Consider the following 27,099-nt stretch of genomic DNA (forward strand, 5'->3'; position numbering starts at 1 on the left):
TTTCTCTTGCGGCTGCAGAAAGGGCTTTGTAAAAGGGCAAAAAGCGCGCAACACAACTCTATTGGTAGAGGCTTTTAGTAACCCTAAACCACATGACCTGTGACTAAGGTCCTGTGCCGATTCCCACCGCCGAGAAAAAACGCACACAATTTAAATTCATAAAGACCTTTGTCACACATTCAAAAGCCCTTTTTTGTTAATGTACGTACTGTCACAGGAGAGGCTGGCATTCAGGGGGACAGGCTTATAGTGTCATCTGCCTGGGCTCTCAACCAGTGTACCAACCCACGCTAATGTGGCCGCCGAGCAGGGCAGAGGAGACTGAGGCGTAGACTGTTATGCAAAATCCCTTCCATTTTTATCTGCATTATGCATTCTGCAATCTGGGTTCAAGATTCGAGAGACGGCAGAGTTTACTGTAGTGCGCTCGAGTGCTTGCATATTTGCGCAGCGGGAAGCCACTGCCCACACATGCACGAGAGGGAGAAATGACTGTTCCTATATTCTTTACTTGCACGAATGAAGAAGATCAAATGACTAAGTTCTTGTCGTCGTTTCTTATATAACACCTGCCGGTTGTTTCTGTAAAACTCCAAAGGCTGTAAACCTCTGGAGTGAGTGAAATTACTGGGTTTACAATTAAACATTATCCTTCAGGAGTGTTTACAGGGGGCTGGAAAGTTTGCGTGCAGCAGGTTTATATTACGATAACTGCAGCAAGTAAAATGGCTGGTGGTAAAACAGCTTAATTGCTGCGTCTTTCTTGTTAGCCTGGCTTCACATTTACAGCAACCGCTTTGAAGGTGTATCAGTACCTTAAACAAACTGCATTTTCACTCAGCAGGCTCGAAGTTTGGCCCTCTAACGAACAGGGGCTTTAAAAAGCTGCAAGAGTTATAGCACTTCTGTTGTCATTTTTTCAGCACTATGTCATTCTAAACCTGCATGTTTGCTATTTTTGTCCATACAGTTAAAAAAGTACTGGAACTGACCCCCTTGCCTTGGCTTTGGTGTACTAATGTACAGAGGATGCTGATTTGCTAGATGAGGGTGAGTAAACGACTGAATCCTTCCTTTTAAGGGGCAACTGACTTACATTCATTCCCTTGTAAATGCAGTAAAAAGGAAATATAAGCTTATGTGGATTTCATCAGTTGGTAAAATCTGAGGCTAATATGAGACTATTGTCTTACGATAGGACCATTACAAATTGAAACCCCTTTAAGCTTTTTTTTTTTTTTTTTTAAACATATGTTTATGCAAAGCATACTTAATGCAAATGAAACTTGAATCTCAAATCAGATTACTCACTAGGTGACAATGATGTTACTTCCTTGTAAACAGAGTTCACACAGTCATACAGGGACAATTTAGTCAACATAGTTTTATTTCCTCACCCTCATAGCTTTGCAAACCCACATGTTTTGCTTTCTTTTCTTCCGTGAGATGCATAAGGAAACTTTTGTAGCATGAATACCCCAATCACTTTTTTCACACTCATAAAATAGTTTCATAACTGGCATTTGTACTAGAATCTGTGGAATCTCAGAATTTCACAAAACTGTTCTCTGGAAGAAAAAATCTTTTATTTTAGACTTTTTATGTTCAAACGTGTAACGTAAGATAAGCAATCAAAACACCATAATAGTGGCCAATGCAAAAACCTATATTCTTTCAGTCATAAGAAACTTTTGTCATTATTTGCACAAAGTAAAAAAAAAAAAAAAAAAATATATATATATATATATATATATATATATATATATATATATATATATATATATATATATATATATATATATATATTTATAATCCAACTCAAAAGAATGACTACTACTCCATAACTCTCCATAATTGCTTCCCTGAGTTTAAAAAATAAATAGCATGAAGGTGAGCAAAATGGTATGAACGCTTCAAATCCGTTTTAATTCTTTAAACCATTTTAAAATGAAGCCTAAACAGAAAAAAGTAGACAGTCATTGCCAAGGTTTTATTAGTCGTAATGAGAAGTAAGCCCACCCACGCCTCAGCAATGGTGGATAAATGTACTTTATTCACATCTCATACATATATTTGCATATATTCATATAAAATACAGAATACAGTAGACTGTCACCCAGACAATGACTGGGCCACAATTCCTTGTTTACTTTTGGCACCCTGACTGGCTTCCTGACTAGCTGTGTTCTGCAGTCGTACAAATATAATGCAGGATTCAATTACGGCTGTTGGGACGTGCCAAATCTGAAATCTGCCATTCCCTTGTACGTCCCTCTGATCTCAGCATCGCAAAATGGAGCTTCTAACAACTAGTTTCAGGGCAGTGGAGGAAATTTCACAGACTGGCTTGTATTGTCTACGCTCTGTGTTTTAGGGGCACACTTTCACTCACAAAATCCATACAACATGTAGCAATGTCTCCACTTTTGAAGTTTTGTCATGGTGTTGATGTTGCTTATTGACTCTTTACGTGAAACCTTGTCAATGATGCCAAAGGAAACTTTAAGAATCACAGACTGAAAGCCACAGAATTCAGCGAATTTTCCCGAATCAATTTGAGCAGAAAAATGAATTTTGCATGTTCATCATCTGTAACCTTACGCTGTAACATAACCAGCACTGCCCTGAACTACACTAAAGCTGTTTGGTGGAAATCTGGGATGGAAAATCAAATACTTACACTAACACGACCCATAGAGAGTTTCAAAGCTGTCAGACTGACTGCCTGAATGTCATTACAACACTACAATAAGGGGCACTCCACTTGCTGCCAATGTTAATACAGATTTTTATGTAAACATCCACCGTAACCAGGACAAGATATGATTTGCCAAATGTCAACTTCACATTACATACTGTATGAAACTGTTGTGTTTCTAACTAAGAAAACAAAGACTGGGCAAACAACAGGTTATTCCCCACAAGACAGGATATAGATCATTACAACCAGTTGGAGAAAGCAACTGAGTCCCCTCTGAGTTTCATCTCAAAGTCATTAGCACTTGTCTATATGAGTCGTAGCTATCATAAATCAGTATGTACAGATTAAGCGCAAACCATGTAAGACGTCAGATGTGAAACATGCATAAATTGATTTGTACTCAGCATGAGACCGGAACCGGATTGTGTTACGCTTTTCTTGGAAACTCATCTGAAATGTCCTAAAGGAATTTTGTTGAATATAACTAGTGCAATAACATTATATCTTTTTTATTTTTATTTCGGTAATAAATATATGGCTGGTTATCCAAAAAGAATCTTTACAGGGAGAGCCATGCTATGAAAAGGCACAAAAATACGAGTAGAAGAAGAATACATGTATGTTTTCTATTATGGTTAACGTGATCTTCCGACAGCGTCAAAGGATGATATATTTGAGTAAGTAGTTTGTGTGTGTGTGTGTGTGTGTGCAATGTACCGTTTTGTTTGTCATAATACAACTTGAGCTGGTTTTGACCCATTTGACTGATGCAGTTCGCTCTAGTATGGCAGAAGAATCTTTAATTTTATTAATATCTACAAGCTATAAAACTCTCATGACCATTGACAAAATGAGTCGTCTATAAAATTAGCAGCCACCAGAGGTTTTCTTATACTACATAACTTCAAAAAACACTGAAACAGACTTTATAAAAAGCCATAACTCCAAACTAACTGCATTCATCACGGGTGGACTGAAAAACGTTCGTAGTCGATATATATATATATATATATATATATATAGCATTAAAAACAAATCAGCTGAGGAGCTATAATGATACTTACAAGTTTGTGGTTAGTATGAATTTATGTATGGATGTATTGTGGAAATACACAAGCGATTAAGGATTGCGGGATATGTCTTAAGGTTGAGATGATCGCATATTCGTCATCTCAGTTGATAACTGATGCCATGCAGGTGTCATGTCATATTCAGAAAATAAATAAATTAAGTCCACACCACCAGTCTATAGTGACAATAAAAACAATTCACAAATCAGATGATACAATCTGAGAACGACTTTACTGATTCAAGCACTCCAAAAAAAAAAAAAAAGTGAAAAGGTGTCTATCTGGACAGCCAGCCCAAAAGAAGAAGGAAAAAAAAAAAAAGACGAAGCAAAGAAAGAAAGAAGGAGATGAACCAGAGCAGCTGGAGGTAGTCACTTCTGCTTAAACTCCTTTTAGTCAGCCATCTGCTCTCAAGCAACAAAAATGGCTGCCCTCCTTCTGAACTGCGGCTCCTGCGCTCGAAAAAAATGCACTTGGCTATTTGACATCTCTAGGTGAATCCAATCGCATGTTGCTTTTGTTCTGCTTTTCGTCGAATTCCTCCTGCACAGTCTCTTTTTCGAGGAGAAGGAAGCTTTAAAGAGCATGAAGTTCTCAGAAGGAGCAACCGTTTTACCCCAAAGGGTTTAGCAGTGGTTGATAAAAGAGGGCATCAGTTCTCAAAGAGCAGTTCGTTGCGTTTCAGGCCAGTCATGCGTCCTTCACTGCTTGGTGGTTCTTTGTTCCTGTAGGTTGGGCCATGTGAAGGAGTGACTGAAATGCCATTAACAAAAAAACAAGTTATGGCAAAATCTAAACACTTCATCGATTTTAGGGGAAGTAGGGATGCACAAAATATCGGCAGCCATATCATTAAAGGCCAATAAATGCTATTTTTAAGATTATCGTTATCGATCCGATGTCTAGATTAGGCCGATATCTTTAAGCCGATAAATTATGTAATAGTACTGAACTGCCTGACTCGCACATGCGTGGGCGAAACTTGTTCAGACCTCTTTCAAAGTCCGTCCTTTCTTCATGTAGTATTGCTGTGCGTTAATAACTCAGTAAGTAATAATTTTCCTTATCATTGTATATATGTTTGATTGAGTTTCATAGTAAATGCTGCTTAAAATCGCCTCAGGAAAAATATGACATGTACAAATATCATAGCAGTGATGCACACGTGCTAAACAACTCGTTGGGTTGTTTGTAATCTAATATGATTATTTGTTATTAACAACATGTTGCTTGCCATATGTTATTGATGTAAGATTGTATTCAGTTTGATCTGAATTTTTATATTGATTATAACGAGCGCGTGTGAGGGCTGTCACCGCACACACACACACACACACACACACACACACACACACACACATCTGATCTGACAGCCTTCACAGCAGCATGGAGGAGAGGTGTGCCAATCACTGAATCCAGCAATGGGGCTCTCAACTCGCCGCACATTCTCCTTATATTATTCACTGTTTGTCATGAAGTCATCTGTGCTCAATGCTCAGGTGTTGTATCAAAATTTGACTCCGAGGGGCAAATCTGTGCCCGCAGTTGAATGAAACTTACAGCGGTTTATAATAAACTTTTAATCGATCATTTTTCCCACAATTGATAGCAAAAACAAACACAGAAGTGTTTTTGCTTTGAGTATAGACTATTCAGTTCATAAGGGCAGTTCAATCTTTTATGAAGTTTGCTGTATAAAAATATAACATTTTGAAATATTTATAATTATCGGCCTATGTATCGGCTATCAGCCTCCAAGTCTGAAGAGTTATCGGTTATCGGTCAAAAAATCCATACCAGTGCATCCCTAATTTTAAGAGTATATAAGATCACCATTTACCTGCGTTGCTTAAGCTGGGGCTGGATTTACACATCCATGATAATATTTAATCTGTTTCTGGAAAAAGAAAACAGGAAGTCAGTATACAAGAAACAACTCAGTATACAATTACCCAAAGAAATGTCAAAAAACAAGTTTAATCAAAGAAAATTTATGTTTGAATTTATAAAACAATAAATTAAGCTATATTGAGTGTGATTGTTTTAAAGCATAAATGTATTTCTACAAACAAGTGTGATTTAAAATCACATTACATATGACTTTTAAATGTATATTTGTTAGCATATTCATACAGTGACTTTTGTCATCAAGTATGTTTTATTTGCAGTGTTTCTCCGATCATTTCACCAGTTCACATTTACTTTTATTTATTTAGCAGACACTTTTATCCAAAGTGACATACAAATTGGGATCAAAGAAGCACTTCAAATCATAAGAGCTGCAATATTTAAGTTAGCTTAGTCGTTTTTATTTGTTTTGTTTTCCTTGTAAAAGAGTGTTTGTAGGAAGGTGTCTGGTGAATACAGAGAGGAAAGTGTGTTTCATACAGGTGGTTTGTCAAGCCCACTCACTGGGTAAAGCACACTCAGAATTGTTTGTTTGTTTGTGTTTCGGGCCAAACAAGCAAACAAACATTTAAAATAATAATTAATATATTCAATAAATTGAAATCTTTATTATTTTTCTTCTGTGCCTGATTTAAAAAACAAAATAAACAAATTTATACATCTAAATCTTACTTTTCACGAAATTATTTTTATAAATTACAGTTCAGAATGGTAATAGTTTCAATGGTAATAGTTTTCATTGTTAAAATTGCCTATCTTGTCCTCTAGCATGAACTCGTACTCCATAATTAAACAATTCATAATTTAGCTGTGACAACTGACTTTCTTATTGGGGTAATAGCATCATCAACAACAACCAAATATTTTTTATATCATTGTATTAATGTAAATTGTTATTTCGCAGTATGAAATAGATACACAAAACTTCAGTGTACCTCAGCTAGTATTTTAGCATCAGCTACTAGGAGCAGCATCATTTAAATCAGGGGTGTCAAACTTAATTCCTGGAGGGCCAAAGCCCTGCACAGTTTAGTTCAAACCCTGCTCCAACACACTTACCTGTAGGTATTAAACAAGCCTGAAGGACTCAATTAGTTTGATCAGGTGTGTTTAATTAGGGTTGGAACTAAACTGTGCAGAGCTGCGGCCCTTTTGGAACTGAGTTTGACACCTGTGATTTAAATGAATTAATCTTGCACATCCCGGGTAATACATAACAGATTACAATTTGCATGTAATCTACCCAGCACTGATGTGTAAAAAAATTTGCAAATTTATGAAGATTTAACAAGTGCATTAAAAATGGACATTACTTTTCAGATATCCCCACATCTAATGGCGATATATTGGCTTCCTCTCCTGAGAACAGAGCGGGACCTTCTTCTGGACTCCGGTCAGTTTGGGGGGTGTTTCTTCTGGACTTAATCTGCAACATAAAAGCACAAATTAGAACTGGAAATGAAAACAGTGTTATTTTAAAAGTGGTATTTTATAATACGTACCTTCCAGACCAGCAAAACCACCACTGCGATTGCAAACGGGATGGTGAGGAGCCACATGAGATTACTCTCCAAAACTTTTGAAAGAAATGCCCCTGCAGATAAACAAGACTGGTTTTGTTAGTTTGCAAAGACACACTTGTTTAACAGTGGTTAAACAGACAGCAAGTTAACCTTTGAACCACAGAGATACTCCGAATATATCAGTTGAGCACTAAACCTGCAGAGCTGAACCGTGTTTTTCACAAGAACATTAATGGAATTGCAAACAAATAAAATAAAACCTTTCCTCTTAAAAAATGTAACACACACACACACACACACACACACACACACACACACACACACACACACACACACATATATATATATATATATATATATATATATATATATATATATATATATATAATATTTAATATGTTCCTCATGATTTTTATGTAACACTTAAAAGATACTTAGGGAATGAAGACACCAAGTGATGAAGTGTTTCAGATGTAATTTTGTCCTATTCTTCCTGCCAGCAAGTCTTGAGGTAGGCAACAGTATTGGATCTTCGTGTCACATTTTGTGCTTTTTGTCTCAATTGGAAACAGGTCAGAACTGCAGGCAGGCCAGTCCAAGTACATGTATCCTCTTCCTCCATAGCCAGCGATTTGTATTATGTGCAGAATGTGGTTTTGCATTGTCTTGTTGAAATATGCATGGGCGTCCTTAGAAAAGACTGCAGGAAATTGAGCTCCAAAAACTTTAACTTTTCAGTATTATTGGGGCCATCACAGAAGTGCAAGTTAACTTTGCCAAGAGCACTGACACAACCCCATACCACGACAGACACTGAGTATCGGAATTGTTGTTTGTAACAGTCTATATGGTCCTTTTCCTATTTGGTCTGGAGCACATGCCGTTGCTTTCTCCTAAAAATATACCTAAAATCCTGATTCATCTGACCACAGTACTTGTTTCCACTGTGTAATGGACCATTCCTGGTGTCTTCGAGCCCGAAGAAGTTGACAGCGCTTTTTGACACTGTTAACATAGAGCTTACTTTTGGCAGAGTACAGTTTTAACTAGCAGTTGTGGTAGGGCTGGGCGATTTGGCAAAAAAAAAAAAAAAATTAAGGTTTTTTATAAAGTTTGACCGATTCCCGATTTCGATTTTTTTTTATTGTGTAACAAACATTACAACAACATGACTGAAGTAACATTCTCTTCATGAGTAACTTCATGAGTAAAACATCTGGTTAAGGAACATTGTATTTTTAAAAGCCTTGTCATACATAAATTCGTCAACAAGGTGTAAATAAATGTAAAACAAATTCACGAGTTAAATAGCGTTGCAGAAGATTTGAATAAAAATATATGTGTAAATATTGCAGTTGCAGGAATACACGGCATGCACATGACAGTTTAAAGTTTAAAGACGGCACATTCGCATGATTTATAACATGAAACTAATCAGATGGCGCTCTGTGGCGCGGCTGAAATATGAACTGCGTCCTGAATCGTGGCTGGGCGCCGCCGGTGTGTGTATAGAAACCGGTTTAGAATTCTAAAATCCATGGCGCTGCGTGGCGCAATGCCGAGCGGCGCTTCTGGTGTGCGACCTGCTACATACAGAGAGGGAACTAAAGCGCATTGGTGCTATTATAATGTATTAAAAAAAATTTTAAATCGTGATTTCTCGATTTAATATAAAAATTAAATCGTTGTCAAAACGTAAATTCGAATTAATAGAAAAAATCGCCCAGCCGTAAGTTGTGGATGTAGCTACGTATTGTGATACTTGACCAAGGTTTGCCAAAGTAGTCCTGAGCCCATGTGGTGATATTGCTTTAAATGAATAACGATTGTTGATAAAGTGCTGCCTGAGGAATCAGAGATCATAATGGTTCAGCCCAGGCCTGTGCCCTTTTCCTTTATGAACTGAAATTCCTCCATATTCCGCGAATATTTTATTATGTTATGCAACTGTTGAAGGTTATGTTTCTTTGAGGAACATTGTTTTTAAACATTTCAATAATTTTCTCATGTATTGGCGATCCTCTGCCCATCTTTGCTCCTAAAGGACTAGACCAAGGGTGGGTTAACTCGGTCCTAGAGGGCTGATGTCCTGCACAGTTTAGCTCCAATTCTGATAAAACACACCTGCTTATATATGCGTATAGTTGCTCCTGTCCAAACTTTTTCTGAAATTTGTTGCCATTACCAAAATTGGAATATGTGTTTATTTTAGAAAAAAAAAATCATGAGGAACACAATTGTCTGCAATGAAATACAACAAGTCAAAGTAAATTTGGAAATCCCTACATTCTTTTTTTTATAAGCATTTTCCATACTGTCCCAACTTTTGATTTGTGGGTTGTACGTATATAAAAGGGGTGGCATGGCCCCAAAATTGGCTGTTCGGATCATGTAATGGTTCTGTTGTCACCGTTTACGGTTTGATTTTTTTTTCATAATATAAAAAATATATAACACTTAAATACCATTAGAAATGCCACACATCAGCATAAAATAAATAGCCTTATAATCTACAGTTTACAGTATTTAAATAAAAAGTTACTCTCAAGGCCGAGGGTTATTATTTCAATCTTAAAGTTTTAATTGCTTTTGCTGTTGATTAATGGTAATGACGACAGTGTGTTAAATGTGGCAGTTGTCATTTGACATGTTGAAAAAAAATGTATGCAAGTATTGAGTTTCTGTCATGTTTTGCACTGGAATCTTTAAACTGATATAACTTGAAGTATGCGAGTATGCAGCATTAACTGTGAAAGAGACACTGTAAACTCTGGAGAAATTAACAAAGTTAAACTGTGATGGAAGCATCAAAAAGCTCCAAGCACTTGCTTTCTTGTCAATGACTAAAGAACAAACAAACACGTTTTTTTTTTTTTTTGATACACACACGTATCAAACCGTGACAAGAGAACCAAACTTTTTTTTCTGAGCCCATCAATTTATATATATATATATATATATATATATATATATATATATATATATATATATATATATATATATATATATATATATATATATATATATAAAATATTCGATAAACAATAACAAATTTAACATTATAAGTGTAAATGCAGAAGAAGTAGATCACCAAAAAGAAATAAAATACTATAAATTCTAAATGTCGTTCCTGTTTTCCTCTAGTGTTTGTATAGTCTTCTTCAGATATGTGTTTAAAGGAGTTCAAATAAAATGATCTGAACTTCTTGACTCTTTAATGGAACACAAAAAGAGGAATTCTGAAGATTGATCACACAATTTGTTTTTCATACAATCAACATTAATGGAAATTGAGGCTGTCAGGCGTTAAAAATGTAAAAACAAGCACCGATAATACTCTTCCTCCGACCTGACATGAAATGTCTTGACCTAAAACCTATTTTCTATCAACACATGCCTTAAATTTCCATCTGTTTGTTGCACAAACCTACTGGATTTTTGAAGCTTGGCGGCCTTATTCCCTCCTCAATTTAATTGTATGGAAAACAGCAGTGTCTTTTTCTTGTGTTCCAGAAAAGATATGAGGGTGAATAAATTATAATTTTTTTCTCTTCTTTTTGGATCGACTATCCCTTGGATGCATACAGTAGTGATGATTGAAGACATTTATGTGATATCTTACCTTTTTCGGGGTCATCAGGCAAACCGTTTCGTTTCTCTAGAGAAAGCCAGAAACAGAGAAGCATTAAAAGTCTCAGATAGAAACCGTTCATTGTTAGACGCTTAAAAAGTCGGACACAATCTCCTTTTCTCCCCGTCCCCATGAAAGATCTGATCTGTCCGCTTTTAGAAAGAAAGAGCTTGCGCTTGGGAAGATCTGAAGATTGCTCTGTAATCAACATGGTGACAATTGGACTTCGATTCTGTCCTCCCTTTCAAGCCGCTCACTAGGGAGCATCTCTGGGTTTTGAAACTCAGCTGAGACTCTGTCATAATAGAGTTGACAAAAACATGTTGCCTCTCTTGTTTTGTCCAGCGGCTTCGTTTGAAAAGGCGTGGAACCCACACACACACACACCCACACATGAACACAAAACATGCGCAAAATTGCAACCAAAGCTGCCACAAGAGATATGATTTAAAAGCGGGTGTTAACATCGAAAACCTCAGTTGCAAATGGGCGGCCTTCCACAAACTACATTCTGCGGTTTCTCAATAGCTTCATTACACACGTCACAGGCAACACTCTGCAATGTGCAGACCATGCCTTCCAACAGAGGCCTTTAGAAGGATAGTTCACCCAGACGTGAAATGTGCTGTCAATTTACTCAGCCTCAGACCATTCAAGATGTACGTGACTTTTCTCCTTTGGTGGAACATTAAAGGCCTTTTCTTTGGGCCTCTGTGGTCCCTGGTGATAAAATGCAAGTCATCAGATAAGAGGACTTCATAACTATATATTGAGGTCTTATGGAAAGAAAAATGTGAAAAGTAATAATGTTGTAAACAAGTTGCCAGGTTATTATTTGACTCTCAAATTGCCTTTAACAACCATTTTATGATATTACCAAGAACCACGGTTTTAGCAAAACATTTTCTTTAGTGATAATCTTTTTTTAAAAATTACACATCTTCGATGGCCAGAGGGTGAGTAAACGCACAGCTAATGTATATTTTTGTGTAAACTAAGACTCACCATTTGTACTATGTTGCGCTGATGTTGTCGACGCTGTCGTAGTTGTTGTTATTGTTGTTTTTGTGGATGTGGGACATGGCGGTGGCTCGCAGTCCTCAGCATCTCTTGATGAATTGGCAGTGTTGAAAAAATCCTCCAAAAATTCAAAATACTTCGCCGTAAGCCACATCTCCTCTACATAGTGACACTCAAAGTCAAGCATTGAATCCTCCTGAAGGTACAGAAAAAAGATGATTTACAAGCAGTTCATTTGTTGCAATGTTGTCAAGATACTAGTTTATTTATTTGACATAGATCTTCCATTTAAATATTAAACAAATAACTGTAAAACTATAATAAATCAGATTGAATAATGCTCTCTAAAATCAATACAAAATAGATGTTTATTGTTATCTTAACTGTCAAAACCTTTGACTAATTTTGCTCATTTTATTTTACTTTAATATAACACCAGAAACAAATATTGATATATGAAATATGTTAATAAAAAGTTTAATAAAAAATAGTTATTTTACAGAAATTATTTTAGACTAAGACAGAAAACAATTGTACAAATACCGTTGACTGTTTTACCTCACATTAATAACTAAAAGCAATGTGATTACCCTTAAGAAAACAAAGATTTTGTTTTTTAGTACTGTTTTTCAAACACATTTTGAAAAGACTTGAATAATTAAACAGGAAATAAAAAAAGCCCAACCAAATCACAAATTCTGTACATTTTAAAACTTTATAATAATCATTCTTGAAAAATCTACATAATCAAACACAAGACAAGATTTCTGAATTCACTACTGTACAATTTAAATGCTCCCGCTCAACTTACCAAACCAGGTCCAATGTGATACCGCATATCTTGCAGTATTTGGACGAAAGTGCCTATATTATCTTTATTGGAGGATATGTTCCCAAACTTCTGCGCCAGGCCTTTTAAGCTCACCTCCAAGTGAAATACATTTAGCTTCACCCAGCACATGCCACTCTTGAAGGAAAGAAAATAAAGCCATTACTGCGTTATCAACGTGTTAGCAATTATCTGAATAATAACTCTGGATAACAACACTCACCACTTCTTTAGGTATATAACGCACTGTAATCTTGTAGTCTTTTGGAATATTCTGTTTCTAATCGGAGACACAAAAAAAGAAAATCATAAAAAAGCCAGTCCTGTGTGCCAAAGACTGAACCGCACGATCATTTGAACATCAAAAAAAAAAAAGCACAAATGTTATACTACTAGGTAACCACAATGTAAACATGGAAATAATTTGCTTTTCTTAGGTATAGCTATGAAAGCCACAAACATATGTAACATATTTACTTAAAAAGATTTACATCACTGCTTATCAGGCTTTCGTCAAAAAGTGAGGCACAGTGATTTGGCAAAATAATTCATAAACATTTTCCTTAAGGAAAGCAAATACCATTGAACAACACAAATGTCAAAACAAAGTGATAAACTCTTTTCAAGCTGATTATTTTTGACGAGTCTAAAGAGCATGTCTGAAGAAAAGCATTTGTATATAACTCTATTATCATACTTTCGGCCATATGTCTGCGGCTTTTATTCCAACACACGTGAAATAAATTTCAGCTCCTTTCCCTTGAGTATTGATAAATCAGCCTTTACTGTTGTCTTGCAAAGAAATAGTCTGGAAAAAGAAACCTCAAGGCACTATGAAGATAAGAATGTAGAGAAGCTTATTTCCAGAACAGGAAAAAAAGGCTTTTTATATGTTACAGTTCACAGGGAACTGAAATATGTAAACTCAGAATTGCAAGAGAAAACGTCTGACTTTTATGTTTGTTGATTTCTCATTTTGAGTTTAATTCTGACAATATTTTCCCAAAATTGTAAATGAACACAATTGTGAGATCTATAATGTGATTTTAAACTCAAAACTGCAAAATATAACAAGATCACAGTTCTGCTCCTTTTTCTCAGACTTAAAAACTCTCAATTGCAAGTCAACCTCTACTTTAAATTTTAGTCTAAACTATTGCAAGTTTATTACTCAAAATGGTGAGTTAGAAAGTCAAAATGCAGTGAACTATGACGGACCAAATTTGCCGGGGCTCTTACCAACAAAGAAATCTTCTTGATGTCATCTGTAATGGGATTTCCTATTTCAATGGAATAGGCAGCAACTGTGATGTACAGCAATAAATGGACACAGGTGCATATCCAAATCTGAAAAACAAGAGGTACAACTTCAGGCCATCATATTTTAAACCATTTAATAGCACAGATCTGGATCATGGTGTGTCCTAATTTGTAATCTCACTGTTTATAGGACTCTTAGGCCAAAGCGCAAATATTTTCATTGCTATTTTGAGAACAACCAGGTCAGGTTAAATATCATAAATAAGAGGGGTTTTTTTTGTCTAGAACACTCCCTCTCTCCCTGGCCGCGTTAAAGCGGGTTGTCCCAGGGTGGCTTAAAGCTTTTGCTCCATTCTTCCCAGACCTGCGATTTGAGCTTGTTGCATAACATGAGGCAGATTTGCTCTTAACCCTGATTACAACGGTGATCCCAGACAAACAAAGCATGAGCCTTGTCGGGAGAAGCGGGCCAGTGATGGAAAGAGTTTCAGCTTTGCTATGAGAGAGACAGAGGGGAATGAAGACATGTGTATGTAATTGCGCATTTACTAAATTGATGCTCAGTAATTACATTTTTCCCCAAATTAGCCTGGTTTTGAATCACATGACTTAGATCAGATTTAAATTCAAAATGATTCAACAGCTATAGTACAATGTAGACTGTTTACTTCTTAATGTATGTCCCTAGCCTTATCTTGAAAGATTCGCTTTGCTATTCTATACCAAAATTCAATTGTGCATCAAAATGTAATAACTGTCCTCTAAAGCAACTTTGCATTTCTGTTGACGTCACGAAGGCTGTGCAGGCTATTTAATAATGTTAACCAATTTAGCTGTTGTTTTCAAACTAATAATCTATTTAACAGTTCTTTTTTTAAACAAACTAGCTTTCTATTTAAATGTTGTTTTGCAAAAGTAGCATTGCATTTAGCTGTAATTGAATTATTTAGCAAACTGTTTACCAAACTGGCATTTTTTTCAGCTGCTGCTGTATCATTCATTTGGTCTGTAAAAAATATAACCTTGCAATTAACTGCTAGCATTTTATTTAAATGCTATTTTGCAAAACTAACTCTTTATATTTTCAGTGGTCATTTAGCAATCAACATTCTATAAGTCTTCATTTTAGCTAACAGATTTTTACCTGCCATTTTGGTAAGCAAACATTCTGTGTAGCTGTTGTTTAATCACACTGGAATTATAGTATGTTTCACAATTAACCCAACCAGCATTCTATTTAAACTTTAGTATACTACTAAAATGAACCAGGGCTGTATTATTAAAAAATTAAGGGTGTCACGATCCTCCAAATCCTCGATTCGATTACATTTTCGATTCTGAAGGCACGATTCGATTCGATTTTCGATTATGAATAATTAATTAATTAATGACTAATTAATTATTTGTAGCCTACCATTTCAACTACCTGACCTGAATGGTCTTTGTTTTACCCATAAACAAATCATACAGTAAATGAATAAAGGCAAGACACATAATTACCACCTGTCAATCACTTTTTCTGCGTGACTCGTGAATAGGCAGTGATCTGTGCCGTTATAATGGCGTCGGTAAAAAAGACGAACAACCAACAGGAACCAGCCAACAGTATCTGAGGTGTTCGCTAAAATGACTAAGTACAAGTGAGTGAAAGATTGAAGCAGTCCTCTGACTGCCTGGACCTGCTGTCTCGAGCGCAAGGCTGTATGTGTGTCTCTGTGGTCACGTGATGTGCATTTTCAGAGGCAGAGAGGAAGGAGGGCTGCTCAGAAATGCTACACGCCACTGTGGATGTCAAATCGTTGTCGTTCTAAAATGCCATTTAAAAACAAAGACAGTGTAAACAGGGCCTGCGTGTGTACTTTTTGCGAGCGGATTTGCAACGGGGGCATGCGGAGGATCGCGATGCTGGTGTTGTCTATCGAACGAACCGTACGTAATACGAACATAGCAGAACTTCCAAAACTGTGTTTTTTTGTCGACAACACGAACGTTGTCAACATAACTCACTGGAAATCCAAAATGCTTAAACACCGATGACTTCATTGGAAGAGGAGAGGGTTTAAGTTCTGTCGACGGGTCTCCTGCGTCTGCAGTTTAACAAGCACTTCAACAAGCCTGTTTTTTTCCCGCTTGGCAAGCCAAGCTGTCATGGGGGCGTGGCAGCATCGACGATTCTATTTTTTGAATCAATAATCAAAATTGAGCATAAATTTTGATCGATTTCGATTAAAAATCGAAATCGTGACACCCCTAAAAAAATAGTAATAAAAGTAGTAATTATGTTTTTTGTTACAATGATTAGCATTTGTATAAAGATTGTTTTATTACAAATGGTTAGTATTGACTTGGGCTTACTATGGTTTACTATATTATCCATGTTTATTTTTAGTACATTAGTTTCTTCATTTACTAAATTAGCGATTTCTTGGACGATTGTTCTACACTCTCAGAAATAAAGGTATGCGAGCTGTCACTGGGGTGGTACTTTTTCAAAAGCTACAAATTTGTACGTAAAAGGTCCATATTAATACCTCAAGGGTATATATTAGTACCTAAAAAGTACAAAAGTGTTCCTCTTAATTTTTTTAGGTACTAATATATACTTTTGAGGTATCAATATGGACTCTTTAAGTACAAATGTGTACCTTTTGAAAAGGTACCACCTCGGTGTCAGCTCGCGTACATTTATTTCTGAGAGTTTAGCAAACTAGCACTTCATTTAGCTGTTGGTGTTTACCAAACCGGCATTCTGCTTTGTATTATATTTGGCTGACGGTAAAGCAAACTAACAGCCTAAAGTAGCTGCTGTTTTAAATAAACATTCTGTTTAGCTCTCCAACAAACTAGCATTCTGTGTTGTTGTTTATCAAATTAGCATTTAATCGGGCTGTTGTAGCAATATAACAGTTAATTTAGTTGCTGTTTTAACATTGTTTTTTAGCAAAGTAGCACTCAGCTCTATTCTGCTGTGCAATGTCCAGTTAAAATTTCTCTAAATAGTACAAAATTAAAATCATTATCAGACATCTTATCTCAATAGTGACATAAATGTTGAGTTACTTAAAATTAAATAAGTTGTAAACTTGTGCAAGCTTGTGGCAGGACATTCAAGAAAACAGTGAGACAGCTAGACAAAGAGCAAAAACGCTATTTTGATGTTTAAATAAGAATACGAATGCACAGCATACTTAATAAAACACTGCCAAAAAAACCCCGCTGGACGCCAGACAGTTGGAGCCATCCCCAATTTCCTGCTACCACTTTTTTTTTCTGGAAAACCATGTGCTTTCAGGAATCAGCTGTTGACAGGAAATAGATCCTACCTACAGCCATTAGGAACAACCATCCTTGATTACATCATGGCATCAATAACTTTATTAAGTCAAAGTCACGTTAAACTGCCATACTTTCATACTTCATTTCCACGGTCATGAGTTTCCATTTAAAGACAAAAATATATATCCCATTTCCAACCATCTCTTCCTGGTTAAATAGAGCATGTTTATTTGCACCATACCATAAATCCGACCATAAACAAGGGCCACATGTAAATGCTTCGAATTAATGGACTGTAGTATGCGATTCAAACTAAACAAAGCTAGCACACATGATGGCATCTGGAATTGAGTATACAGTTTATCTCCAATAAGTCTATCAGACAACATCACTGGAGACTGTAAAGAGCCTGTGCGTGTCGGGAAAGCAGATGAGGAGCTGTTAAAATTTTGGTGACTGAAACAACACAAAGAAGTCCAGATGTTTTATTGGTTATATTGTCCATTATTTCACTTCCTCCAAGGCTTTAAAGTGCCTTCACAGCCAAGAACTACGATTTCAGCAAGCGCTTTGGATACAAAAAACAATCGTTCGTCTGTCTCCTATTTGAACGTGAACCATTCAATCTCACTTGTGCTGAAATAAATCAGCAGAGTGTAAGCATCGCCAACTGCTGACAAAAACAACTGAACAAGAAAACCACTGGAACAGGCTGCCTATGAAGGTGGCATTTTGGGCATTATAAGTGTGTGAAAGTGTAGGCATCTTATAAATGCAGTCTTCTATATTGCCCAATTGTAGGGTATATCTTTAATGGTGAACACAATGTTAGAATATAATTTCCCTAAATATATTTATAAAAATGGCTCTGTGTAAACACAAATTTATTCACTCTGCCTAAACAGTACATATATGATTTTCTGCTCAAGTAAAAACAACAAAACATTTTCCCACAATTGCAATTTTTTTTTACTTTATTTCAAAACTGCAACTTTGTTCATAATTGTCTTTCTATGCCATGATGCTACTAAATGTATCACAATTTAAATTACTGTTAAGAGATTTGTTGATTCTATGTCCTGCAAGATGACTATTTTTCACATTTGCTAAAACAAATTTATCATAATTATGACATTATTTCTCACAATGTGACAATTTCATTTTTTCTTAAATAATGCAGTTTTGTTTTATATCTCCCTTTATCACCTTTTTTGCTATTGATATGACTTTATATCTTACAACTTTACACTAAATGTACGATTGGAACCTTTTTGGTTGAAATTTTAACATTATATGCATGACTTTATATCTCACAGTTAGCACTTTCCTTCTCAAACAATGTGAGATATGAAGTCATAATTATGGGAAACAATGAAACTCTGTTTCTTGTAATTCAAATTTTATATCCTACAGTTTGATCTCAGATCTCACAAGTGCAACCTTGTTTCTTGTTGTGTTTATATCTCACACTAGCTATGTTTCCATCCAAAAATGCAAATGAACTTTATGCGTAAAACTGGATTATCGCATAAAAGATGTGACAATAAATTAGCGTTTCCATCCAACGATTTAAAGCGAACAAAATTGTGACTTGCTGATTATCTGGTGCCTAATATTAACAGTAAAAACTGAACTTACTGCAGTATGAGAAGCTGCGTCAATCTTTTCTTTATCTAATAAATGACTTGCGCCTCAGAAGGCAATCCTTACACGAAGCAAACGCGCGGTGGGGTTTGAAGACGCGGAGCACAGGCGCTCTTGATTCTGGAGGTCATTAATACTATAACAACACTAATACTTAAATGGTAAGAATGACCGAAACAACATTTCAGATGGTTTACAGTGTGCTTAGCCAGCTGGTTTGTCTATTTACACACATTTTCATCATCACATGATCTCTTATAGTAAAATCACATGACCTTTTTAAATGCGCATACTAAAATTTGTGCGGTAAAAGTGTTTCCACCGTAGTTTATGCGCATCTTTCCTTATCACATAAAAAGTTTATCCTACTCAGTTATGCGCATAAGTTTTTTATGCGCATTTTCAAAATTTATGCGCATTATGGCGTTTCCATCTACCGGTTTTCTAATGCACATATGCAAAATGCAAATAAAAGTAGGTGGATAGAAACATAGCTAATGAAACCCAACTGTATATATAGCCTTTGCCACTTTGTTCCTCAAAATTCGGATTCTATTTCTATCAGCATTTTGTATCACAGATGCATTTCCTTGTAATTGTGATATTTTCCTGCAACTTAAATTTACATTTCATACTTACAATTGTTTCTCAGAAGTTTGACATCGTATCTTATGTCAGTGTTTTTCATTTGACCTAAAATTTTAATTTTATTTGTCTAACCTCTACAACTTTGTTGTCCACCATTGGGATTTTATACCTCACAATGCTACTTTGTAGTCTTTATAATTGTTGTTATGGTGTAACTACAGCTTTGACTTTTGTAATTGTCACAATGTGACAGTCACAATGTCACCCTATATATTGCAAATTCAATGTTTTGTCCTTCCTTGTTTTTATATGCTGTAACGTGACTCTCACAATTTGACTATTTTCTTCAAAATTATGTGTGTTCAGACCCTGCAGTGACTTGATATATCTTATTGTTTTCCAAGTTACAAATTTATATCCTGTGATTTGACTTTGTGATATTTTGCAAATGATACTTTGTCTCTCATGACTGACTATCTCTCTTTCAAAGTTTTTTTCCTTCTAATGTCGACTTTATGTCTAGAATCATCACGTTATATCTTGCAAATGCAACGTTTTTTGTTGTTGTGACGTTATGTCTAACATCTGACTAGAGCAACTGTAAGTTTCTTCCTCATAACTGCACTATCACGCAACTTGACTTTTTAACCTCATAGCTGCTTCTCATAACTGTACAGTCAATTTGTGAGATATAAAGTTGCATTAAAGGACTAAAGATGAAATTCTACTGAAATGTGATATACAAAGCCAAAGCTGAAATGTGATATATAGAGGAGAAGAGGACATAAAGTCACATTGTGAGATATAAAATTGCAATTATGAGGGGAAACAGTTGCAACTATGACATACAGAGTCACACTGCAGGATGTAAAGTCACACTGGCACTGTCACATTTTGCGTGTGACTGTATATAGGCTAATTGCTACATTTTTCCTTATAATTTTAAACTTATACACCACAACTTGACTTTATATCTCACAATTATAATTTTCGCACTTCAAAAAGCAGGCTTTGGAAAGACATAGTCCAGACACTGAATTATAAATACAAAGAAATCTTGAAAGTGTTAGCTTGTTACAACAGAACCAAATGAGGGAGGTCACTTTCATTTAGCCAGACAAAGGAGATGTAAAGCAGAACAATATCTCATTACAGCTGACCATGAGCTGGCAGAAGAAAAATAGACAACAACAACTCAACCCTTCTTTTTGAACATCACGTTAAGAAGTAACTTGTTCGGCTAGAGAATAGGGCAGTTATCAGAATCATGCTGACCAGACACTTTGATCACTAGCTTTTATTAACTTTGCAATCTCCCAAGAAAGACATACAGTGAACAATGTACCATTCACTACATAATCTTATTAGCGAGAACAGAGCCCAGTAGTGTAACACAGGGTGCCAAAAAAAAAGTCTAGTCACCATTGATCTCCATTCTTTTTATCTTTTCACAGTTATTACTTACATATTTCATGGCCTACATAAGTCTAACACTTCAAATACAGGCAGAATCCCTCTAATACAGTGCCCGGATTAAACAGACAGAGTCGTTCTAATGTTAGCTAGCCACATATTCGCAAAGAAACACATGCTATCTCTTTATACTACAAGGCAAAGGCTTAAAGTGAGATAAACAACACAGTCTCTTAGTTTTGATTAAAAAAGTGACCAGATGTGTGTCCGGAAGGCAGCTTTGTGAAGCCATGTGATCTACTTTCACAGGCCAAAGAAACAAGAGGACAAACATCAGCGTCCGGAAAACTAGCATAATCATCTCAGCCTCTGTTGAATAGCCAGCGACCAGTATCCACTCAAAAACTACTCAAATCGAATTTGCCTCCGCTAATTGCACTCAGTCTGCTCGTGTCCATTCAGGTGCACTTTACAAACCCCTGCCTAACCAAATAAACACTAGCTAAAGATGCTATCACATGTCCCAAAGAATATATACGCTTTCTCATGTTGCCTAGATAGAAGAATGTCAAATTCTTCCTCACCAATCATGACTCTACATTTCTGTGGCTTGTAATGATTATTTCTTTAATGGGTTTAGTCAGTAACGTCAAAGCAATTGGGCTTCGCTACACATCTCAGACCAGATGAAACAATGGGAAAAGATGTAGTGTGTTAATACTAGCTGGAGCAACACCAATTGCACCGCGATGTCCTCTGATGAGTGTTTAAATAGAGGGCAACAAGCCACAGGAGTCCAATGAAATGTGATCTGGCTATTTGATAGCTAATTTAAAGGGGCTGGGTGGGAACAGAAATAATAGACTGAGCAATAGCCGTCCTTGGAGGGAGGCCTCATTCAGGAACAACTGAGAAAAGTAGATATGCTAATGGAACCCACCCAATGTTTGAGGAGCATGCTGAGAATATCAGCACTGGGAGACAAAAACAATACAACTGTATTACTGCAGAATGACTCGTTTTAATCATTAATTAAGCCAGGCACTGAAAAGCTACCTGGAGCAAGTGCTGTGAAACAACAGCCAAACTGGAACATTTAATACAGAAATAATAGAGAACTAATGGGGATCATATTATACATTTAATTTTTTGGACATGCAAAGTGTGCCAATGAAAGCAAGAGATTTATTTTGATAAGTGATTTCATTTCTATCATTCGCTGAGTGCATTATGCAATTAAGCGGTTTCAAAACAGGGATAAGGTTTCAGACTTTATTGTAAATGGCCACCTGCTATTGAAAACCTTTTTATTTGGACTGGGCTTAGCCAATGTGGAAGCCAGGTGAATGTCAAATGCCATGTAAGCACTAAAAGGATATGGAAACAAAGTGAAAGAGCTTAATGGAACTTGATGTTGACGATATTAAGGTTAAACCCTCAACACAGTTTTTTCTTCCTTATTCTTGGCATTTCCTGCACTTTATCTTCATAAAGCCTTGTTAGATTTATTTCAAACCACATATTTATGTAATAACTTATTAACGTACTAACATTGATTCAACTCGTGTGTTTAAATTACTGGGTAATGGATTTAGTGCCGATTTAGTGGACTTCTGCTCATTGTTCCCTTTGCCACTCATCTTTACAGCACAAGTTGAATTATCTGATATGACAAAATCAGATTTACGGATCATAAACTTTCTCAACTGTAGACACAACAACACACTATCATTCATCTACAGTCCAAACATGAAAAAATAACAGGCATATGTCACGAAATCCAGCACCAATCCACTACAAACTCCAGATTTGCAGATCAGTGTACTATTATTTGTCATCACTGTCCTTTGTAATAGTGATGTTGGTTTAGAAAGTAATAATAATAAGAAATAAAGATTGTAGCTTTCTGCTTTATATAAACAACTACTTCCTTTTTGGTGACTTTGGTTCAGATATTTTCTCATATATCGTCTTACTGTATAATTTACATAACAAATATTTTCATATATATTTTCTTATCAGAATGCATTACAGTTTTATTTAATAAAGTAATGCTGTGTAAATTGAAGCTTGGTTATTACCAAAATAACACTTTTTATATATACACAGTAACAACCTCACTTAGAGAAAGTACTTTGAGAAAGTGGGTTACTTTATTAAAAAATGTACTTATGACTCATGCACAAGCATATTCCATTGCTTAATATTGTAGTTCAAGCTAGATGTGTTGAAAGATTTGTTATCATTAAAACCAGTTTGGAATGTTGTGAACGGGATTACTGTTGTGGTCTATAGTACATACGTTTTGTCAGCAAACTGTCATGTGTAAAAGTTGAGGTGAAAGAAATCCATAATTTTACATGTCCAAATGTGCATATCATTTTTGCACATTAAATAAAGTCTGTAAATAAAAAGTTAGCTGCACGTTTCACAACTTTTCCACAAATTGAGTTTTCCAGGAAGCTCTTCATGTGGATGTGTGTGGAGAACATACCAGACAGAAATCTGGTGTTAGTTACTTTTGAAGAGGAAATTCATTATTGCAAAATAACCAATTTTTCACCTACTTGCTCATTTTTCCATCCATAGCAAACTTCCTCATAGTCACATTGCAAACTGTCACTAACTTATTTTTGCCTTTGGGCTTGGCATACGGTCGAAGGTGTTTGCTTTCATGCTAGATGTTTCACATAATTGAGCATCAGTTTTGGCAAAGGGGTTGATGTATGCCACAACTGATGGCAAGAAACTACAATAATTCAATGATCATTAACGTACTAGGTATGGTTTCTTAATTGTATCAAGAGAATAACGATCCCTGAGCTGTATAAAAAATGGCTTCCACATACACAATAACCACACATTTAAATAAAGCAGGCCTGATCAGAAATCAAAACTGTCATGCTATTAAAAGAATAAATAAAATCAAAACTGTCATGAGAAGAGTATAAGCAGGTTTACTAGTGTGCATGTGCTAATGATTAACTTTTGTGTGTGTGTGAAAAAGGAAATGCAGGTCAAAACTGCTGACACAGAATATAAATTATTTTTTTCTGAAGTGGTAGTCTAGTGGTCATTTTATGATGACATGCTCATGGGAGACCATGGTTCAAGTCCAGCCTTGGCTTTGTGTAGTTACAAATAAAAAGGCAACGATAAAGGAATTAAATTAAATTAAATATACTGACAGGTAAAAACACTGCATGTGAATTACTTTACTGAAATTGCAGCCTTGCTGTCGGTGTGGATGCACTAACATTTTGATCTATCATGCCCATGGGAGAGCAGGGTTCAATTCCAGCCTCGGTCGTGTTCCCTTTCACTCCCTTCATGTTCTGTTTCTCCTTTACTATATATCAATAAAAGGGCAAAAATGCAACAAAAGGACAAATGAAGTCTTCAAAAACCCTACATCTCAGTAAAACCCTAGAGACCACATGTCAATTTATCATACTAAAGCTGCCGTACTCCCAAGAAACAAACATTCCCAATTGAGCAAAAAAGGTGCAAGGTGAATCTGCTCTTCATACATCATGGACTTAGTCTTCTTTAAGTAACAGTGGAAATATCTCAGCACATGTCAAATATCTTTTGCCTCCTTAGGTGAATCTTAATTTACAGTATACAAAAAAAAAAAAACAAGCTGCAAAAAGTGTACATTCACTAAAAAAGCAAAGAGGGGCAGCGTTATTGATGAATTTTGAGTAAATACTCCCACCCCCAGTCAATGAAAACCATTTCCACTGGCTTATTTCCCGTTGTACAACATGTCCAAGACAGGGAGGAATGTATCAGGAAATCTTGTTCTCACAAAATATAGCTGCATGTAGATTTTCTTTTGGGTTAAGCACCTGCGTAAAAGTCCAGAGGTCGTGTTGTTTTATATCAGTGTTATATACTCTTATCTCTTTTTCAAAGACTTCATATCTTCCGACACATGATTAAGTTTAAATTTTCATGACTATCACGAATATACTATTCTCAAAATGAACGCTCCGTCAACAAAATGAAACATTTCACGTCGAACATTTGATTAGACTATTGTAAACTCATTTTATTCAACAACAACAAAATTGAGTATAATGCCTGTGGTAATTGTTTTAGAAAGTTGCATCGATCGTTTACACTTTTGCTCAATTTCCACCAAAATTCAGTGAGAAACCTACAGTGATTAAAAGTGATTCTGACAAGATCTCTGGAATGGAAACAAACATTATTTTAACGACGCTCGCTTGTGCGGGATGAGAAAGCGTGTTTGTGGTACTTAACGACAAGTCAATTTAATACAAAAATAAACCATTCTGCTGCTACTTCCAAATAGGCAACCCGCTCTAGCCCAATTAAGTGCGCACAATTCGTTTTCGTGCGCATTACGCGCCCAAAAATGACAAACTATGCATCAAGCTAAACGCCTTTTTTGTAATATAAAACACACTAGCTATATTCCCTCCCGTCTTCAAACAGTGCATTTCTGCACGCACAATACAGTGACAAACAAATGCAAGTCGCATGTGACTCACAATAAATGAGTCGCGTTGAAGCAAAAGCCATTCACTTACGTTTGACTTCTTCATATGGAACGAGAGGAGTAACTCCAATGTCAGCGAAACCCTATTTTATCTTACTTCTGCGGGCAGGGAAAGGGTTCTCTTCATCCCAAAGGTACATATCCAAAATCATCATAAAGTAGAATCCAAGTCGGGAGGGAAAGAAAGTCACCTAAATTTGCGTAATGATGGTAAGTATCCAGGTAGACGCTTCATGCCGCACGATGGAGAACGGAAGGCTGCGGAAAGAATCAAGAGTTTTTTCCCAAGAGCAAAGCCTTTTTATCGTGACTCGAGCGCACACCCGCCCACCTCAGTTTCTCTCAGTCTACTGCCCTGTGTCTCACTCAATCGATTTCACAATCACCATCTAAACGTCCAACCGAGATTTATTTAATGGATATGTTTTCCTGCTTATTTTCGCAGAATTTAGTCGCTTGTTTACGGCTCGTCCAGACTGCAAATAGTTTGCGATATGTTTTGTTGTAAAGTAGGCTATCTGCTGCGCGGTGCTTTTTTTCACCCTGAGGCGTTACACAAATCATTAGTGATTGTTCTGGAAAACGTTTACCTTACATTACACACGATTTATCCAAACGTCTTGACGCAAACGAATAATTTATTTTAATTCTGTTATTATAATGGAAGCGCAGCTGACCGGTCAAAGTTTTTGTTAACAGGGAATACTGTGTAACATTAAAATAATACCCTCCGTTTCATCCTCACATGCATTTTTTAGTTTCATACTAACCTTATATTTCATTTAACATGCAGCTCAAATGTGTCCGTATCTCTAGTTTGTGTGACATGTATAGTCGAATCTGACAGACGTCTGCCAACACTGAGGTAAACAGTGACATCTACAGCAGTATTCGGGCTAAAACTAGCTAGTAAGGGAGAATGTAATTCTTAATAAAGTTACCCACTAGTTAAGAAGAGTTACTTGAAGGTAAGACTAGTAGACACCAAAAGCCCATATTCATATGTAAATATGAACTAGATTCTTTCCAAAGTTGAATTTTGCTCTAGGCATTAGCTTTAATATTCGGAACATTTTAATGTAAGGAAGCAATATGCATACTTGGAATATTCTAACAATCACTATTTAAAAAAAGTCAATCACTCTTTAAGTTACAATTCAAACACATAATTGAATTAAACTGTATAATTAAAGCCAATAAATGTCAGTCTCATCTGAATTGTTTTCAAATACATAATCATACAAAAATTGAGCATGATTTCCTGTTTGTAAAAACTTAAAAATGATTTAATACCCAATAGTAGCCTGATATAGCATGCAGAAGTCAGTGTCTGTTTTTAATATCTACAGCACAAAGTTCATAGTTGTTTTTGGATTTCTGAGGCACAGAGAAATGTTTCCTCTTACAATTCATTCGAAAAGGTTTCGATGTGGAAGCACAGCATGTATCACCTTCAATTCACAGTTCATAGGTTTTATTTTGTTATAGTTATGAAAGTGCTCATTACAAAAAAAAAACAAAAAAACAACAACTTTGCCTATGACATTTGCTAACTTCATATGTAGCAATTTAGGTAAAATATTTATTTTATATAAACTCATATATATAATCATATTGTATTATGTTCTTTTCTGGTGACTTTAATACAAACAGTATTTTTATTAATACATTTGGCAACAGATAAATAAGAATTTAGCAAAACAGTTCA

The 27,099-nt window shown here is 35.9% G+C and overlaps 1 protein-coding gene and 1 long non-coding RNA gene across 7 annotated transcripts in view; one reads left to right on the forward strand and one right to left on the reverse strand.

The window, feature by feature from the left end:
- LOC141380951 (uncharacterized) overlaps positions 1 to 27,099 on the forward strand; it is a 146,866-nt gene that overhangs the window by 4,272 nt on the left and 115,495 nt on the right. For all 5 annotated transcript variants that reach the window (XR_012400374.1, XR_012400375.1, XR_012400372.1 and 2 more), the window contains exon 2: positions 971 to 1,050. This is a non-coding gene — a long non-coding RNA (uncharacterized lncRNA). The remainder of the gene's footprint in view (positions 1 to 970; positions 1,051 to 27,099) is intronic.
- Positions 1,972 to 25,666, reverse strand: kitlga (kit ligand a). 2 transcript variants are annotated; one of them, XM_005163011.6, is made up of 10 exons: positions 25,423 to 25,666; positions 13,922 to 14,029; positions 12,906 to 12,962; positions 12,665 to 12,820; positions 11,839 to 12,049; positions 10,825 to 10,860; positions 7,182 to 7,273; positions 6,993 to 7,105; positions 5,612 to 5,668; positions 1,972 to 4,524 (listed from the first exon to the last, which is right to left on the reverse strand). In XM_005163011.6, exons 1-9 carry the CDS (start codon positions 25,435 to 25,437, stop codon positions 5,638 to 5,640), a joined length of 819 nt encoding a protein of 272 aa, XP_005163068.1. In that variant the 5' UTR covers positions 25,438 to 25,666; the 3' UTR covers positions 1,972 to 4,524; positions 5,612 to 5,637. The 2 variants fall into 2 exon arrangements, with proteins under 2 accessions (XP_005163068.1, NP_001018133.1); NM_001018123.1 differs by lacking the exon at positions 1,972 to 4,524 and having other exon boundaries at positions 5,638 to 5,668; positions 25,423 to 25,437.

Source organism: Danio rerio, chromosome 25 (assembly GCF_049306965.1).
Source record: "Danio rerio strain Tuebingen ecotype United States chromosome 25, GRCz12tu, whole genome shotgun sequence".
In the NCBI taxonomy this organism is placed as follows: domain Eukaryota; kingdom Metazoa; phylum Chordata; class Actinopteri; order Cypriniformes; family Danionidae; genus Danio; species Danio rerio.